The 18,897-nt window shown below is 47.8% G+C and overlaps 1 protein-coding gene across 1 annotated transcript; it reads left to right on the forward strand.

Annotated features, from left to right (window-relative positions):
- The first annotated feature begins 5,085 nt into the window (after nucleotides 1–5,085).
- TNFRSF18 (TNF receptor superfamily member 18) lies at nucleotides 5,086–18,206 on the forward strand. The gene is made up of 6 exons (XM_082230604.1): nucleotides 5,086–5,419; nucleotides 9,592–9,708; nucleotides 10,489–10,576; nucleotides 11,399–11,496; nucleotides 13,182–13,304; nucleotides 14,717–18,206. The coding sequence occupies exons 1-6, from the start codon at nucleotides 5,284–5,286 to the stop codon at nucleotides 14,848–14,850; spliced, it is 696 nt and encodes a 231-aa protein (XP_082086730.1). The 5' UTR covers nucleotides 5,086–5,283; the 3' UTR covers nucleotides 14,851–18,206.
- Nucleotides 18,207–18,897: the final 691 nt, after the last annotated feature.

Raw genomic sequence — 18,897 nt, forward strand, 5'->3', positions numbered from 1 at the left:
GGCGCAAATCCACGGGTTAGGGGGCGCAAATTACTTGCCTTGCCCCGGGTGCTGACAACCCACGCTACGCCACTGCTCCCAGTGGTCTCCTACCTCTCCTTCTCAGCAGCGGCGGCGGCGGCAGCACACTAAGTTTGGGGCTCCCCTCTTTTTTCTCCTTCCTCTTTCTCTCTCTTCATTCTCCTTCTCCTCTCCTCCTTCTCCCTGTGTCGGCTCCGGGGTTTTCTTGGCTCCGGAGCACCGCTGAGCAGTCAGCTGGGTGGCCAGACGCTCTCACTCCCGGCTCAATTTGGTCATGGCCGGGGGGGGGGTCAGCGGTTCCCCCAGTTGACGCGCCAGGCATCCCTGGTTCCCCCTGGGCAGTGGCAGTGGCAGCGGCAGACTCAGCAGCCCGGAGCCAGTCTGGTAGCGCAGTTGGCTCTGGCTGGCTTCAGGAGCTGCTCGCTGCCATGGCACCCACCATTTTGCCTCAACAGAAGTCCCCATATGATGTGTCTTGTGCCGTCAAACCAATCATGCAACATTCATTTGCTACTAATAAACCTACAACACTTAAAATATAAATCCGGGGACATTAAATGAAATCTGGGGACATTCCAGGAACGGATTTTGTCCGGGGACAGATTTGTAAATCCGGGAACTGTCCCCAGGAAATGGGGATGTCTGGTAACCAACTCTACAGTTCTAGGATTCTCTGATCTTGGAAGTTAATAATGACCAGCCATCTTGTACTTCTGTGCACACAAAAGTTCTTAAAGTCACGACTCCTTAGGCAGTGAAATGACGTGCATGACAGCTTTTTGTGAGCTGCAAATCTCAGTCCCTAACTGGTATGTGTACAAAAAGTGCTTTAATATTAAGATTCTTATTTCTGATAAACTCATTGACCGCAGAGAAGTATGTGGATCAGCTCGCCTAACTAAGCAGCTCTGGGTTTGATAAGAAACTTTGAATCAATTACCTCTACTGTTTTTTATCACAAACGTTTGATGCGGTGGTGGTTGCCCCTTCCAGATCTAACCCCCTCCCCCTTTGACTCATAGGATCATAGGACTAGAAAAAGATAGTGGAGGTCACCCAGTACAACCCCACCCCAGTCTTTGCAAGATCTGCAACACAGGAGGCAGCCACAAGCATCTCTGGCTGCTTAAATGCCTCCAGCAAAGGGGAGCCCAGGACACCTTGAGGCTTGGACAGAATAGAACTTATCATTTGGGAGTTCCTCTTCAGGTTTGGGCCAATTCTGCTTTGAGTGGACCAATAGCTGGACCAATGGTCAATAAGGTGGTTTCTGTTTGTGCTGTAGAGGGAAGTAGTGAGGGACAGCTGGGGCTCATCAAACCTGGTGTTAAAACCAGGAACGGGGAGAGGGGGCAGTTAAATGACTTTCCCGAATTCCCAGGTCCCCACCACAGCCTCTAACTAAGGCCAGGACAATGACCGTTGACACAGCACAACAGCAAAGAATATCAGAAAAGAAAACTGTAGCAATCAGAGCTGGATTTACCGTAGGTTTGATGAGGCCCTAAGCTACTGAAGGTAATGGGGCCCTTTATATGTCCAGCTGTCCTTTGTCAACAACAAATTATTGCTGTTTGTGTGTGTTGAAGATATGCTATATGGTAATTTATGGACCAAATAGGTATCTAAAGCCATTTACACGTTTTGCCATGCAACCAGTCCATGCAGAATGTAGGCACCCTGTATATAGAAATGAGCAAACCAATGATATTTTAGGGAGGAGGCGGGACCCATTACTTACATCATAGGAGCCTACAAAACACTGTTGCTGTAGGTAGGTTTTATTTTATTTGTTTCTCATATTATATATTGGAAATGCACATCCAGTTCCCCCCCTTTAAATGTTTTGGGGGGCCCCAAGAGAGTGGGCCCTAAGATGTGGCTTGTTTAGCTTATACATAAATCTGGCACTGGTAGCAATAAGTGGATACCATGTATTGTACTGTTTCCCCCTGACTGTCCAATATTGTTGTTGTTTAGTCGTTTAGTCATGTCCGACTCTTTGTGACTCCATGGACCAGAGTACGCCAGGCACTCCTGTCTTCCACTGCCTCCCGCAGTTTGGTCAGACTCATGCTGGTAGCTTCGAGAACACTGTCCAACCATCTCGTCCTCTGTCGTCCCCTTCTCCTTGTGTCCTCCATCTTTCCCAACAACAGGGTCTTTCCCAGGGAGTCTTCTCTTCTCATGAGGTGGCCAAAGTATTGGAGCCTCAGCTTCAGGATCTGTCCTTCCAGTGAGCACTCAGGGCTGATTTCCTTCAGAATGGAGAGGTTTGATCTTCTTGCAGTCCATGGGACTCTCAAGAGTCTCCTCCAGCACCATAATTCAAAATCTATCCAATATAGAATCAAATAATTGCCAAAATTCAACAGTTTGACCCATTTCCTTGGTTCCAATGGCTAATGACTCCTCTGGAAGAGGGGGGTTCAGGGCTTCCCCTGCCTCCATAATCCCTGATACATAACATCACGTACACCTCCCCCCTCCACAGGGAGTAGGAAAAAGATAACAATGGACCAGGCAACTATCCCTTGATGGAGTTTGCTGAAGCCAGGTATTCACAAAGCCCATCTTCAGGAAAACCCAGAGGGCAATGATTGATGTAATTAGTATTATTGTTCTCTTGGTCCTAGGTACTTAGAAGGTGTTCAGGAAATGAATCTGGCTCATGTTACTGTGCAAGATTCCCTCCTTCTTAGTGACTCGTTGGTGATGTATTGATGATGTATCTGGAAATGTATAATGGGAAGTTCGGTGGGAAGGTCTTAAAAGTCCATGCAACCCCATGCCCGGGGTTCCTACTCTTTGTGTGTTTGAACCTTGTTGCAACAAATAAAGATCAGGTCTACTGACCGCTGCTTGCTTCTTTAACTTGGCTGGAGATTCTTTCTTTTGCTGACCAGGAGAGACCCATGGGGAGTGGCACCTCGATGAGCTGGGCAGTGGAGTAAACCTGCACCCCGGATTTTTCCATAACACTGGGAAGGTACCCCATGTAGGAAAAGCAAAACTCTAATCATAAACGTCTGCTGTCTTATGAGATGCCTACCTTGTCGCTGAGCACAAATGAGTCGAAATGGCGGCCAAAAGACATCACCCATGTCCAGTTGTGATCAGTTTCATCTGGGGAAAACTTCCTTGAAAAATCTATCTGGCATTACAAATGGCAAAAGTATAATAGAGGCGGTCCCAGACACTGCGCTGGCTTCAGAATTTTCCCAGATAACATGCTCAAAAGCTTAGTTTGCAGATCCATATCTATTAATAATAAGATAAATCCATACTGCCGATGAAAAGAGGAGCAAGATATTCACCTCCCTCTAGAAAACATTTTCCCGAATTGATAAATGACCACGGAAAGAAGCATGACAGGAAGCTTTTTTATATCGAGGGCCACATTCCCTCAAAGATAATTTTCTGGGGGCCGCATGCCAGTAGCAGATGGGGACAGAGGCAAAAGTGAGTGAAGCAATGGATAGGAACATAAGAGAGCTGCCTTAACCTGAGCCAGACCAGTGGTCCACCCAGCTCAGTACTGCCTACACTGACTGGCAGCAGCTGTCTGGGGTTTCAGATAGGGGGCATCTCCCAGCCCTGTCTGGAGATGCTGGGGATTGAACCTTCTGCATGCAAAGCAGATGCTCTGTCCTTGAGACGAAGAAACTTAAGAAGCCTCCTTAGACTGGATCTGACGGTTGACTCATCTCTCTCAGTATAGTCTACACTGACTGGCAGCAACTCTTCAGGGTCTTTCCCAGCCCGACCTAAAGATGCCGGGGATTGAATTTGGGACTTCCTGCATGCAAAGCAGATGCTCTGCTCCCGAGGCGCAGAGCTTCCTCCCTCAAAACATCAGAATTTCCCCGTGGTTCCAGGACCATTCAAGCAGAGTTCCCTGCCCTCGCTCGGCTGCCTTTCCTAGCCATAACTCGTTGGTGTTGCCCCTCCTGTGCTGACTTTCAGTAAACATCTCCTGCTGAAGACCCACGGAGGCAGGAAAGCGGCGCTGAGCATCTGAGATACGCCACTGAGTTCGTCAATCACTGTTTCCCAAACTTGGGTCTCCAGCTGTTTTTGGACTACAATTCCCATCATCCTTGACCACTGGCCCTTATAGCTAGGGATGATGGGAGTTGTAGTCCCAAAAAACCACTGGAGACCCAAGTTTGGGAAACACTAGATCAGAGGATTGTTGTCCTTTATTAGGCTACAGCTGCCTTTTTCTGTATCGCTCGAATGATGCCTGCCGCTCTTTGAACGTAAGGAGAGTTCTGAAGCAGGATCAGGCCAAAAGGCTCATCTCATCCAGCAACCTCACAGCAGCCCAACTGGATGCTTCTGAATAATAATAATAATAATAATAATAATAATAATAATAATAATTTATTTATACCCCGCCCATCTGACTGAGTTTCCCCAGCCACTCTGGGCAGCTTCCAATCAAGTGTTAAAAACAACATAGCATTAAATATTAAAAACTTCCCTAAACAGGGCTGCCTTCAGATGTCTTTTAAATATAAGATAGCTGCTTATTTCCTTCACGTCTGAAGGGAGGGCGTTCCACAGGGCGGGCGCCACTACTGAGAAGGCCCTCTGTCTGGTTCCCGGTAACCTCACTTCTCGCATTGAGGGAACCGCCAGAAGGCCCTCGGCGCTGGATCTCAGTGTCCGGACTGAACGATGGGGGTGGAGACGCTCCTTCAGGGCCTGTGCTCAACAGCATCTCTCCCCACGTGATTTCTAGCAATTGGCTTTCAGAAGCATATTGAATCACTAGACCCGTTCAATAGTCTTCTCCACGTCTAATCCTGCTTTAAAGCCATTCAAATTGGGTGGCTGTCTCTTATCTCCTGTGTGCGAGAGTGCCGCAGTTTAGCTATGAGCTTTGTGAAGGACTCGTTGCCAGGAGAGAGAGAGAGAGAGAGAGAGAGAGAGAGAGAGAGAGAGAGCGCACTTCTTGCTGGGCTCAGATTCCCCCTCATGTCTCTCGCCTCAGTGCTTCCTGTTGAGAGTTGTGGTACGAGATGGCCATACGGACACACTATACAGGAAATGACATCGCTTTCGTTCCACAGAAAACACGTGGGCTGCTCTTTGCTACAAAAATGTGTCGAAAGAAGAGAGAGGGAGACAGAGGGGAAGAAGAGGTGAGAGACCTTAACAGGCACAGCGTTCCCAGCCACCGCACCAGAGGGCTAGTTGTGGGAGAACTGTGAGCCTCCATTCCCAGCGGAGGAAGTGAAGAAGTGACCAAAGGAAATGGAAGCCAAGTCTCAACCCAGATTAGACAGCCGCTGGCTTTGCTTGGCGATGCTCTGGCTGTGTGTGGAGCTAGCACAATCCACCATTGATGGTCAACAGGAGGGGAGACCTTGTTGCTCGTCAACTCTTGCCGGTAAGTTTGGAACAGAGTTTTCATATTCCTTAGGGTTTGAGGTTTTGGACTGCCTGGGTTGATAGCTCTTTTCCAGGAGAGTTCATAGAACCATGGGACGTGGGTGGCGCTGTGGGTTAAACCACAGAGCCTGGGACTTGCTGATCAGAAGGTTGGCAGTTCGAATCCCCACGATGGGGTGAGCTCCCGTTGTTCGGTCCCTGCTGCTGCCAACCTAGCAGTTCAAAAGCAAGTAAAAGCGCAAGTAGATAAATAGGTACTGCTCCGGCGGGAAGATAAATGGCATTTCCGTGTGCTGCTCTGGTTCGCCAGAAGCGGCTTTGTCATGCTGGCCACATGACCTGTCTGTGGACAAATGCCGGCTCCCTCGGCCTATAGAGTGAGATGAGCGCACAACCCCAGAGTCACTCATGACTGGACCTAATGGTCAGGGGTCCCTTTACCTTTACCTAGAACGGGAAGCGTCATCTAGTCCAACCCCCTGCAATGCTAAAGAATCTCTGACTGAGGTGGCACTCTGCATATGCTCCAAGGCCCTGTTGAATTTGAAGATTCTGAGGCTAGCTATTCTCGGAAGCAAAAGCCTAGCATTCTCAGAGGCCTCACTTCAGTTGTCCCACTGCAGCGTAGGAACATAGGACGGTCCATTCAGCTCAGTACTGTCAACACTGGGTGGCAGCAGCTCTTTGGGGTACCAGGCAGGGGGTCTTTCCCAGTAGAAATGTATGATCTTTACCCAGGTAGTCCCCAAATTATTGACTCAGCCTTTCTTAGGAACATAAGAAAGTGTTTAAACCAAGTCATGCTGTTGATCCATCCAGCTCAGTATTGTCTACACTGACTGGCAGCAGCTTTCCAGGGTTTGAGACGGGGTCTTTCCCAACCCTCCTTTGGGGACATTAGGAACTGAACTGGGGACTTTCTGCATGCAAAGTTTGACCACTGAGTTCAGCCCTTCCTTTAAGATATAGGAACATAGGAAGTTGCCTTATACTGATCCATGCAGCTTAACATCACTGCTTTTGACTAGCAGGTATTATCCAGAGCTTCAGACAGGTTGTATCTCCCAACCTTACCTGGAGTTGCGAGGGATCAAACCTGGGGCCTTCTGCATGCAAAGCAGTTACACTCCTGCTGAGCTACAGCCCTTAAATGTCAAATTGACATTCTTAAGCTTAGGAAACCAGCAGATGACTTGTGAAAATTATTCCCACCCCTCATTTTTCCTGCATCTTTTTAAAAACAACTGCAGGGGATCACCACTAATTTTCAACGTGAAGCTTAGGACATTGCCAGAGGTTTTAGCTAGGGTGTTCTTGTCTTGATACCTTGAAAATGAGCCTAATGGTTAGGAGGAAAGATACCATTGTGTTCGGAATGTGTCTCCCCATTTCCAAAGTCTCACCTCAGGGTTCAAGAGAACTATTGCATAACAAGCAACAGAAAGACCTCTTACATAAGACAGGCCAAGCGGTTCAGTGGTTAAACCAAAGTTCACTGAGATAATTTTATTTGTAATACTGAGAACTTCCTAAGAACTACACTTTGCCATAGCTGATATAATGTCCGGCTATTCTATCCATCTTACCTATTCTACCTTGTCTACCTATTTTATATATCCTGTTTTTCTATCTTTGCACAACTTAACTATCCTCTTCACCATAAATGTCAATCTATCTGTTCAATCTATTTCATCTCCCTTTCTATTCTGTCAAATGCATTATCTGTTATTTTACCTATCTTCCTATGCTATCCTTTATTTTCTATATTTGCAACTTACCAATCTTATCTATATTTTGTCTATCGACCCACATGCTAGTTTCTACCTATAATTCCATAACTTTACAATCCCATGCCTATCTGTCTATCCGATCTGTTCCTATTGTATCCTCTTTCTTTTTTCTCCATCTTTATAGAGCTTATCAGTCTTTTATATCCTTTTGTTTATTGACCTGTGTGTTAGTTTCTTTTTTTTTTACCTAACTATCCTATCTACCATTTCTATATATCATTGTCAATCCAATAAATCTATACTATCTACTTACAATATTCCAACCTGTCTTCTTATCAATCCCTTCTATTCTTTTGTTTATTGAACAGTGTGCATTTTCTATCCATCTCTATATAATTTAATCTTACTTGCCATGTATATCAATCTAGCTATCCAATCTATTCTACCTAAACAGCCAATCTGTCTGCCACCCAATCCTGCTGCCTCCTTCTTTTCTATCTTTCCAGGTCTTATTTATTGTGACGGTGATCAGTTTATTACAAACTCTTCACCTTAAGGTCCCAGGGTGGGTTACAGCATTAAAAGCAACATTAAAACAATTTAAAACAACTAATATTATCTATCATTTCACCATTGAGCCATGTGGTGGTTTAAACATTTCCCATTGACCAAAACATTGAAACCGCATGAGCTGAAAATAAGAATTATACACTACCAACATGCCTAACTTTCCGCTGGACAAAAGGGGTACATCTGGCGCAGTTCTTGTTTGCCATAGACCACCATAGATCACTAGGTGTCCATTTGCAAGCCTAGGTGGCAGCAGTTAGTGCTGGGTTAGGCCATAATAATTTGGATTTGGGGCTGTTTCCAGGGGGCAGACTCATTTCAGTTTCCATACTGCTCCAGTTGGTTGGTAGTCAGCATCTTTCCTCTTCTCCCAAGGGATGGGTGTGTCGTGATCCATAGGGATGCCGTCCACTAAGAATGATGCCCGAAACAAGAAGCAGCCAGTAGTTTGGCAAGGCTTCAGGACCACGGATAGCACCCCATAAGGCGAGACATGTCACCCAAGTCTTCTCAGCAAAGTCCTCAAGTAACCAGCTGAGGATTTATAGTAAGGCTAGGTAGTCATTAACTGGAATCCCCACCCCCCTTAGTGCCCCTTCAGGCCAGTTAAGCGACCAGTGCCTTTTTCTGTAGCTGTTGGCTTCTTTGAGGCAATGGCTTTTCTGGCTCTGCTGGTCTTTGCTTGGGGTAATAATAATAATAATAATAATAATAATAATAATAATAATAATAATAATTTATTATTTATACCCCACCCATCTGGCTGATTTTCCCCAGCCACTCTGGGTGGCTTCCAATCAAGTGTTAAAAACAATACAGCATTAAATCTTAAAAACTTCCCTAAACAGGGCTGCCTTCAGATGTCTTTTAAAGATAAGATAGCTGCTTATTTCCTTCACATCTGAAGGGAGGGCGTTCCACAGGGCGGGTGCCACTACCGAGAAGGCCCTCTGTCTGGTTCCCTGTAACCTCACTTCTCGCAATGAGGGAACCGCCAGAAGGCCCTCGGCGCTGGATCTCAGTGTCTGGGCTGAACGATGGGCATGGAGACGCTCCTTCAGGTATACAGGACTGAGGCCGTTCAGGGCTTTAAAGGTCAGCACCAACACTTTGAATTGTGCTCGGAAATGTACTGGGAGCCAATGCAGATCTCTCAGGACCGGTGTTATGTGGTCCCGGCGGCCACTCCCAGTCACCAGTCTAGCTACCGCATTCTGGATTACTTGCAGCTTCCAGGTCACCTTCAAAGGTAGCCCCACGTAGAGAGCATTGCAGTAGTCCAAGCGGGAGATTCTCTCGATCTCCCAAGGAGTCTGTGAACCAGTGATCAAAGGCTGTCAAGAGAGATGTCCCTGCAGGGTTCAGCGGGGAGGCAAGCTCTGGTGCCCACCAACCCACACGGCATGGGCAAGGGTGTGGATTCATAATCTCCTCAAAGCTGCAGTTGCTGGAGGACTCAGAGTCGAGCCATTGAAGTTAAAGAGCACACTGGAAAGTCAATGCAGCAGAGTGGTTAGCATGTCGGAATAGGACCTGGGAGACTAGGGTTCAAATCCCCACTCAGCCATGGAGCTCACCACACGGCCTTGAGACAGCCAAAAGCTCTCAGCCTCACCTACTTCGCATAGTTATGAGGATTACATGAGGAGTGGGGAACAATGTACTCCTTGGAGAAAAAGGAAGGCTATAACTGTAATAAATGAAATAACTTTGGTTAATTGATTTCAATGGAGTGCTGTATTTTTCTCCCAGAGCCTGGACTAAACCATGGTGCCCATCATAGACTCAAAGGGGCAGCTGTAAAGAAATGTGTATTTATAGTCCTCTTTCCTTGCTCACCTGGCTTGACCTGTGCTTTCTTCATCACCAGGAGTCCCTCCGAAATCCTGTGGCAAATGTGGTGGTGGGAAGTGCTGTAAGGACAAGCTATGCCATCAATGCCGGGCACTGCCAACATGTCCAGAAGGGCAGGAACTGAGATGTTCAGGTAACCCTTGAGTCAATCCCTTGTTGCTCTAAGTCACAGGCCTTCCACCTTGGGTCCTCCAGGTGTTGTGAGACTACAAGTCCCATCATCCCCAGCCATCAGAGCCAAGGGTCAGGGATGATGGGAGTTGTAGTCTAACAGCGTATAGAAGACAAGACAGACAAGAGGTAAAACCTAGCAAGGTTGAGGAGTCTGGCCTGGCAGAATGTGGTGGGCCAGGGGTTGGAGCCTGTCAGAATGTGATAGATTAGGGGGCGGAGCCTGGAAGGGTGTAGCAGGACAGAGGGTGGAGCCTGGCAGGGTGTGTGGATCTGAGGGCGGAGCCTGGAGGACTCTGCCAGGTTCTGAGCCTGAACAATAGGTGTGATTGACATCTAATGCCCTATAAAATATATTGTGGAAGCGGGAGAATTATTGGGTTGTCTTTGTTTTTATTTTTCATTATGTATTTTGTGGGTTTTTTATACTGTAATCTTAGGTTATGAACCACCTTGTGATCTATGTGTATAAGGCGGTATACAAATTGTATACATAATAATAAATATGTTCTACTATGGTTTTTTTGGAACAGCGTACTATATCGGCTTCTTTTAAAGTTCCGAATTGTTCTACCGTCTCACTCAATTTTATAGTTCGCTGCTTATTGAAAACTGTTTTGGAGTGCTTGCACAGAGATTTACTAAGCAAAAATAGAGAAAACGTTGCTTTGTTAGAAAGAGTAAAAGCACATCTAGGAGCTTCTCAGCAGTAAGTAACCACCTCCCCTCTTCCTTCTTCCAGGCACTATTGACTTCAGATATTTCTGCAGCCCGTGCCCTAATGGAACTTTCTCTGATGCCAAAGGCAGCTGTTGCAGACCTTGGGCAAAGTAAGTCATTCTCTGCTTTGCAGCATAATAATAATAATAATGCTATTTTATTCTAGAAAGGGACGTAGGTGGCGCTGCGGGTTAAACCACAGAGCCTAGGACTTGCAGATCAGAAGGCCGGTGGCAGTGGTGTAGCGTGGGGGGTGCAGGGGGGCCCGGCCGCACCGGGCGCAACATCTGGGGGTAGGGTTAGGGGGTGCAAATCCACGGGTATGGGGGCGCAAATCCACGGGTTAGGGGGCGCAAATTACTTGCCTTGCCCCAGGTGCTGACAACCCACGCTACGCCACTGGTCGGCGGTTCAAATCCCCACGACGGGGTGAGCTCCCGTTGCTCGGTCCCTGCTCCTGCCAACCTAGCAGTTCGAAAGCACATCAAAGTGCAAGTAGATAAACAGGTACCGCTCTGGCGGGAAGGTAAACAGCGTTTCCGTGCGCTGCTCTGGTTCACCAGAAGCGACTTAGTCATGCTGGCCACATGACCCGGAAGCTGTACACCGCCTACCTCGGCTGATAAAGCGAGATGAGCGCCACAACCCCAGAGTCGGTCACGACTGGACCTAATGGTCAGGGGTCCCTTTACCTTTTAATTTTATTATAAGAACATACCGAGAGAGACCATTGGTCCATCTAACTCAGTGTTGTCTACACTGACTGGCAGCAGCTCTCCAGGGATTCAGAGAGGAGACTCTCCAAGCCTGGAGACACAAGCAAAACCAATCCTGGAGACACAAGCCTGGAGACACATGCTCAACCACTAAGCTGTGGCACACCTTGAGCGCATCACCCATGTTCCAACCATCATTCTTTCCTTCCTTTGTAGCTGCAAGACGTTGGGGCTTCTAGTTCGACGACCAGGGAACACAACTCATAACGTGGAATGTGGCGACACGAGACCCGTCACCGTAGTTATGCAAACTGGTACGGTTCTGTTTTCTGGATCCAAATTGGGCCTAAAAGACCTACACATGGGAATCGCAGAGTTGTCTCCGATACGCATCTACTCAAAGCAGACCTGTTGAAATGAATGAATGAATCTGTCTGTGGTGCCTGTTCGCTTCAGTGGGTCTACTCTGAGTACAGCTTGCACTGAATACAACACACAAGGAGAACATGGACACAGCGGGACTTGATTCCAATTATGGCTGTTGCCAAATCTCACACACTTGGAGACACACCTTTTTGACGCGGCCCATGCAGGGGGTGAAAATGGGAGGGTGACCTGGGCGTTATTCTGGGGACAGGAGCAAAGATGTCCACGAGGAGACACAGAGATGGGTGTTCTTGGGGCGCAGGAATGATGGTCCCGGCTAGCAAGAGAGTTCTCTTGCAGGTGGCAGCAAATATTAAAGACACATTTCGGTGTTTGTTTTGTTTTATATATTTAAGTTCATAAATACGCTTCAATATCACAATGTATAACAGGTGTTCTTCTTCAATGGCGATCACTCATAGCCGAGTAAGATTGTCTTCCATAAACACGGTTTTAACAGTGAGCCCGTAAGTGACTGTGGAGGCCAATTCTGGATCCACACGTCCTTCCACAGTGGGGACATTGGTTTCCGGGCAGGAGTTGATCACGGTGTGGATTTGCCAAGCGTGCCTTCCTCTTAGCACGTTTCTCCCTTGCATCCTGAATTCGAGTATTTTCAAAGCCCATGACACCTTTAGTAAAGGCTGTCATCACTGCTTTATGTTAGTGCCTATCTGATCAAAAAACCTGAAAATGAAGGGGGAGAAAAAAGATATTGTTAAATAAAGAATGTCCTAGAAACAGATATCATTAATTCATCTTTTACAATATTATGAGCCCATTAATAACTGAGTAAAGAAGAGTATACAAAATAATACTTAACTTTTAAAAAGAAAAAAGGGGGGTACCTTTAAACAAATAATTTTTCTCCTCTTTTATAAGAAGATTTAAATCTGTAGATACTCAAGAAAGAAAATAATGATATAGATTAATATGAGAAAAAAACCAATGAAAAGATCAATGAAATGGAGGGTTAGAAAATATAAATTATGAACACAGATTAATTACAGATAAATTACCCTCTTAAAATGCTATGTAAGATTAAAGTAATTCCAAATTCTATAAATTAAACTTTCAACCCAATTAAACTCCCATTAAATCAGACAAAATGGATTAAATATATGAGAATGAATTATACGGAGGAGTGTTTTCTTCAGCTTCCTTGTTTCGAAAATCTAGTGCTTGTTTTTAAAGCCTGCTGCAGAGAGGAGGGAATTCTGCAGTGTCCTCACGCTAGGAATGAGGAACAAGCGGTCAGGTTCTGAGCTTATATAGGGCCTGGTGTGCTGGGATTGGCCCTTGGGAGGTCAGCTGATAGAATGCTCCGGTGGCTGGTATTGCAGCCTAGATGGCGCCCTTGAAGCCCATCTAGGGAGTTGGAGCTCAGCCAAAGTTCCGTCAACAGGTCTATGCAGCAGATTATTATTATTATTTAGCAGCCAGTCACTTTAATGTGTTTTTATTTATTTATTTGAATGGTGTTTTATGTTTGAGTACTCCCCGGGTGTTTTATGATATGGTGGTAAAATAATGCTCTTATAAATACATAAATCTATGCACATTAATTCTTTAGATTCTACAGTGACAACTATCTTGACCATTGTGACAGCAACGGGCCTCTCTCTTCTCATCCTGCTGACGTTCTTTTTAATCATCTGCGTATGGACACAGAAGAAGAAACTGCCCCTGGTGGAAGGTCAGTGTAGCTTTTTGACCCGCTTCTGGTACCCACCCAGAGTTCCCTCCTAATCTAGCCATGGCGGTATCAGTCGAAAGCCTAGTGTCAAAGGGCAAGCCGGCAGTAAATCACAGTGCTCAAAGTTGGCACTAATTAGCAAAAAGACGATCCTCACAGACTTGGCTGAGTGTCAGGCCTAATGAGCACAGCAGCTCGTCCCTGGGAGGTCTTACTCCATGAATCAGTTGCTGTGACCGAAAGCCCCCACCTCCCCACAACTAAGTCCCCTCCTTTCTAGGCCTTTCCCCCAAGTAATCAGAGACCGCGCCTGCTTGCAGCCTGCTGCTCCTCCACCCATTTCAGCCCTCTTCTGGTTCTGGGAGACAAGCGGGGAGGGGAGCTTGTCACAGCAGAAGGGGGTGACACTTGCAGTTCTTCACCAGCCTGACTCATCTCTGCCTCTTGGCCTATCTTCCCCCTCTTCCTGTTTCAGCTTCTGCCTCTGATTCTGAACTTCTCTCTGCCACCGACTCTCCTAGCTCACTAAACCCTGTTACCTCTTCCAACACCTCCTCCTCCTCCTCCCAATCTTCTTCCTCTGACCACTCATCATCACCCCACCACCAGTCCCCGGTCTCTGAGCCTCCTTCCCTTAGTGGGTCCCCAGCTGGTTCCCCACCACCACCATTCCTCTGCATCCATCAGGTCCATGACACCTGGACTATGCCAACTTCCAATAGGGTTGTGCTCTGGATCTGACCCAAGCCTGGATCCAGTGCCAAATCACCCTGCATTGAGTGGAGAGACAGCCCTAGTCAACTCAGGTTGGGTTGTCCCACCCAGAGCGATCTGGCCCTGACAGAAGGTGGGCTGGTTATGAGGCAGGGGAGAAACAGAAGAGGCAGGCAGTCTCTGCAGGGTCTGCTTTGGCCAGGGCACAGCCTGACTCCCTCCTTTGGCAATCCTCACAGAACTCTAGCCCAATGGTTGCCATTAATCTGATTTGAAATAATTTTATAATGAGATGATTTTAGAATGTTTTATCATTTTACTGTTGTTAGCCGCTCTGAGCCCGGCTTCGGCTGGGGAGGGCGGGATATAAATTATTATTATTATTATTATTATTATTATTATTATTATTATTATTATCAAAGCAGCACCCAGCAGGATTGAACCCAGCACCACCTCCTCCCTCCACACCCCTCCCAACCATAGGTTTAATTATTGCATGTCCTCATTTTTTGTGCCCATTAACCCTTGCTTGCCTGGCTGGAGGGTACTCCACCTACCGCACGACAGTAAAATTTACATTCATTGCTCCACCCACTTTGGCCTTTGGCCCCGCCCACCTCTGGGGCATGCCACATTTCCCAGGAAGGAACATGGTCCTCAGACATCCCTCCTTTACCATTGGTACCTTTGTCCTGCAGAGCCTGAATCCGTCCGCCCTTCAAACTTCCTAGGATCTCATCATGAAGACACCTGCAGTTGCCAGTTCCCAGAGGAAGAGCATGGGGAGAACATGGACAAATGGAAGGCCTCACAGATCTCTTTGGCCCATTGAAAGAACTTGGGGCGGATCCACAAGCACGTGCAAAACTCGCCCCGCCATATCTGGGCGGCTGAACTATATGAACGGCAGCTATTATCTTTGTTGTAGCATGGTGGGGCTTTGGTCGACTGAGCTGTTTCCCTCTAGGTTGGCTCCTTCACTGCTACTAGCTGTCTCTAGATCAGATCACCTGCTCCACACCCTGTGACTATGAAAGCTTTCCTTGCTGGCTAGGGAAATCAGGTTACGAGGAAAGATCTCCAGGAGATGGCAATTCCAACCCCGCTTTCCCTATTCACCCATCCCCAGTTGCAACTGCTGGAACAAGCCACCCACCTCACTTTCCTAGGCAGGGTTTGGAAGATGGAGAATGCAGGAGGCATCCTCGTGGGCAGGGCAGCTGACGTCCATTTTTTTGTTTTACAAAAACTGGTCCTATGAGTACTCCATGGATATGGAGCCAGGGAAGGCGGGGCCAGAGGGCAAGGCGAAGTCTGGCGGAATCTGGCGTACATTGGAGGTGGAGCCAGAATGTGATTAGGAGGGTTGTGGGCGGAGCCTTGCAGAATCCATTTCTGGTTCTCTGAGAGAGGAGGGTCATCTCCAACTACATTTCACTGGGAGTAGGCTAACTGAACTGAATGGACCTGAGCCAGTCCTGCCCATTAACGTCAAGGGATCTACTCTGAGCAGGATTAGCTCAGCTCAGAAGGCCATTTCACTGGTCAGATCAGCAATCGACCGGCCTGTTAGCAACCCTGTCTATGTATATTGGTGGGGGTGGCAAGACATGGAATGACATGCCCTTCATGCCTAGGTTAGCCTTCCCTTGGTTGGCACCCTCCTGATGTTGTGGGCAACGTCTCCCATTGTCCCGGACCGTAGGGTGAGGCAAGGTGTAGTCTAAATCATTTGGAGGCCCCTGGCTTGGAGACACCTTCTCTAAGAGCCTCTCCCTGTTTGGTAAGGAAGACTCAGCTTAGAATCTGCAAAATGGCAATCTTAACAGGATTCCCCTGAGCTGTTTCCCACCCTCTGGCAAAACGTGTGTCTCCAACTGCAGGCTGCCTGGAGGCTTTTCTGCTTATCTCACCACCCCCCATAATGACGTCCCTCCTCACTCTCTGTTCTGGAGGCCGTTGTCGTGAGCTTTCCTTGTTTCGAGAAACCTGAAGGCTTTTTTCCCCTTTTACTCCGCTGCTTCTTCCACTGTTTCAAAGGGTGCAATTCTGACGCAAGGGAAGAAAGTTTGCTTTCATGCAAAAGCAGCGGCGCCACCCCCATCTCTTAACGAGAATCGCCTTTTTTTTTTAATTTTTAGAAAAGGAAGGGGGGGTGGCAACCCCAGAGACTTGAGCTGCGCTTCCTTTGTGAAACTGACAATTCTCCGTTAAAACAATAAAGCTTCAGCTTCACTCGTTTCTTTCTTTCCGCTGCTAGTAAAGAGACGGTGGAAATTCGCGACTGCGATAGCGGGTGACCTCATGGACACTTTCCCTTTCTCTGAAACGCCCTGCAACGGAGTGCGTGCCTCTTTAAAATGTTTTCAACCGTTCGCCGTGACTCACGGCTTCAGGTGTTTTCCCCACTTGAATTTCAGGACCAGTCTGAAGAAAGGATGTTTTTGTTAGCCGGCTGGAAGCTGGGGGTGTGCTTCGCGCTTGCACACTCTTTTAATCCAGCTGAGATTCTGAAGCTACATTAATCTCGCAAACATGGGGCTGGCATTTCCACAAGGGGGGAGAAAAGCAACAGGGTGAGGAAGGAGAGGCTACAGTCCGGTGCATGCATGCAAAAGGCCTCTGGTTCAATCCCCAGCATCTCCAGGCAGGGACGGGAATCACCCTGTCCAAAACCCCGGAAAGCTGCTACCAGTCAGTGCAGACAATACTGGTATGGCTTGGGATAAGCAGCTTCCTGCGTTCCTATGAAAGGTGGAGTTAACAGTTTGGGCACAACCTGAGTAAAGATCATACGTTTCTATTGGCGTTTTGTTAAAGAGAGGATTTCATGGTGAGAGGTCACAAGCTGGACTGCTGGCTTACCCAGAGGCCCAGTAGGGGCAGCTGGCCAGGCAGTGTGCGTCACTGGCCGCAGCTCAGTGGCGGGGCATCTACTCTGCGTGAAGAAGGTCCCAGGTTCGATCCCTGGCATTTCCAAGTAGGGCTGGGAATGTCCCCTGCCTGAAACACTGGAGAGCCTCTACCCATCAGCTTACACAATGTTGAATTAGACATGCCAGCGATCTAACTTGTATAAGACAACTGCCTACGCCTTATGTGTAGGGACGTAGTATGGTGGCAGAGCACCAGCTTTGCATGCAGAAGGTCCTGGGTTCAATCATAAGCATTTTCAGGAAGAATTGGGAGACATCCCTGCCTGAAGGCCTGGAGAGGCGCTGACAGTCAGTGTAGAGGATGTATTGATTGGCAGCAGCTCTCCAGAGTGTAAGACAGAGAAGGGACCCTCCCATCAACAGTGACCTGATTCCCTTTTGCCTGCAGTTGCCAGGGCAGTGGCATAGCGTGGGTTGCTGGTGCCCGGGGCGGGGCAATTGGGTGGACTGGGCAGCTGGGTGGAAGCATGATTCCCTTTTGCCTGCAGTTGCCAGGGCAGTGGCATAGCATGGGTTGCTGGGGCCAGGGCAGGGCAGTTGGGTGGACTGGGCAGCTGGGTGGAAGCATGAACCAGGGGTGTTGTGTGTGTGTGCTGAGTCTGCAAGACACATGGCTGCTGCTGCTGGTGATAGTTGGCTGTGCACCTTCTCAGCTTGGCGGCTCTGCTGCTTGGCATATGGTCATCCCTTTTAAGGGCCATGTGAAGAAGGTGACACCACCCCAGGCCCGAAACATAACTTACCTCCCTGTGGCTCTGGAAGGTGTTGGGAGCTCAGCCACATGCCCTCAATAGGAGAGCCTGTTGTGGGGGTGCCTGGTTGTGCCCCTCTCAGAATTTTGTGCCCCAGGCCACTACCCCCCCCATGCTATGTTGCTGGAGCTAGGATCTGGGAATTCCTGCATGCAAAGAAAAAGTTCTACACTGTACATCTGGAGGCAGAGCATAGCCATCTGATATCCTTCTCTATGAATTTTGTATAATTCTCTTTAAAGCTGTCTAGGTTGGTAGCCATCACTCTGGGTAGTTAGCATAAGACAATGCAGAGTTGGGAGGGGAGAGTTTCAGAATTGCCAGGGGCTGATGTAAGCAAGAGGAAAAATATTGGCGTCTTAGGAAGCAGTTTGCAAGCACAACGTGGGCTGGTAGTCTGAATCCAACGTTGGCTGGACCCTCCTGGAATGCAAAGCTTTCCACCCACCCTAGGCTCAAGGTTGTATATATGTGTCAATAAACAATGTATCATAAAGACACCACAGTCCCTGCTGTGCCTCGTTGTCCGAAAGGAAGCACAGACCTTGGTAAGGGCACCTGGTAGCCCTGGAATCTGGCATTGTTCAGAGATTGGGGTGGCATGCAACAACATTACTCATCTGCTAGTTCAGTTGGTATAGAACACGAGACTCTTAATCTCAGGGTTGTGGGCTTGAGCCCCATGTTGTGCAAAAATTCTGGCATTGCAGGGAGTTGAACTAGATAACTCTTAAGGTCCCTTCCAACTCTACAATTCGATGATTCTGTGATTCTGTGCTCTGCTAAATGAATGATCAAGCAGGGCGTTATTGCATGTCCCACATCACACAGAGAAGGAAAGAGAGCAAGGATATCAGTTTCCATCATGCTACTGACTGCCCCACCCCTGAATATCAATCTCAAAGGGAAGGCACAGGAATCAAGCAAAATCCCAGAATTAATCTGGGTCTTGACTATGGGCAGATGCATGTTTTTTTACACCAGGTTTTCTTTTCTTGTTGTTGTCTCGAGAGACAATGGAGTGCACCTCCAGAGGTGAAGTCAAACCTCTGCCTTAGCAGCACCGAAATGACCTCTCTAGGGTGCAAGCCTGGGCAGTTTGGTTCTGGGCTGCCCAGACAACAAGATCCTCCCTCCCAGCCTCGCTGATGCAGTCCAAGGAAAGCAGAGCAACATATTTGGCACCAGCTT

Source organism: Podarcis vaucheri (assembly GCF_965113315.1).
Source record: "Podarcis vaucheri genome assembly, chromosome: 7".
In the NCBI taxonomy this organism is placed as follows: Eukaryota; Metazoa; Chordata; class Lepidosauria; order Squamata; family Lacertidae; genus Podarcis; species Podarcis vaucheri.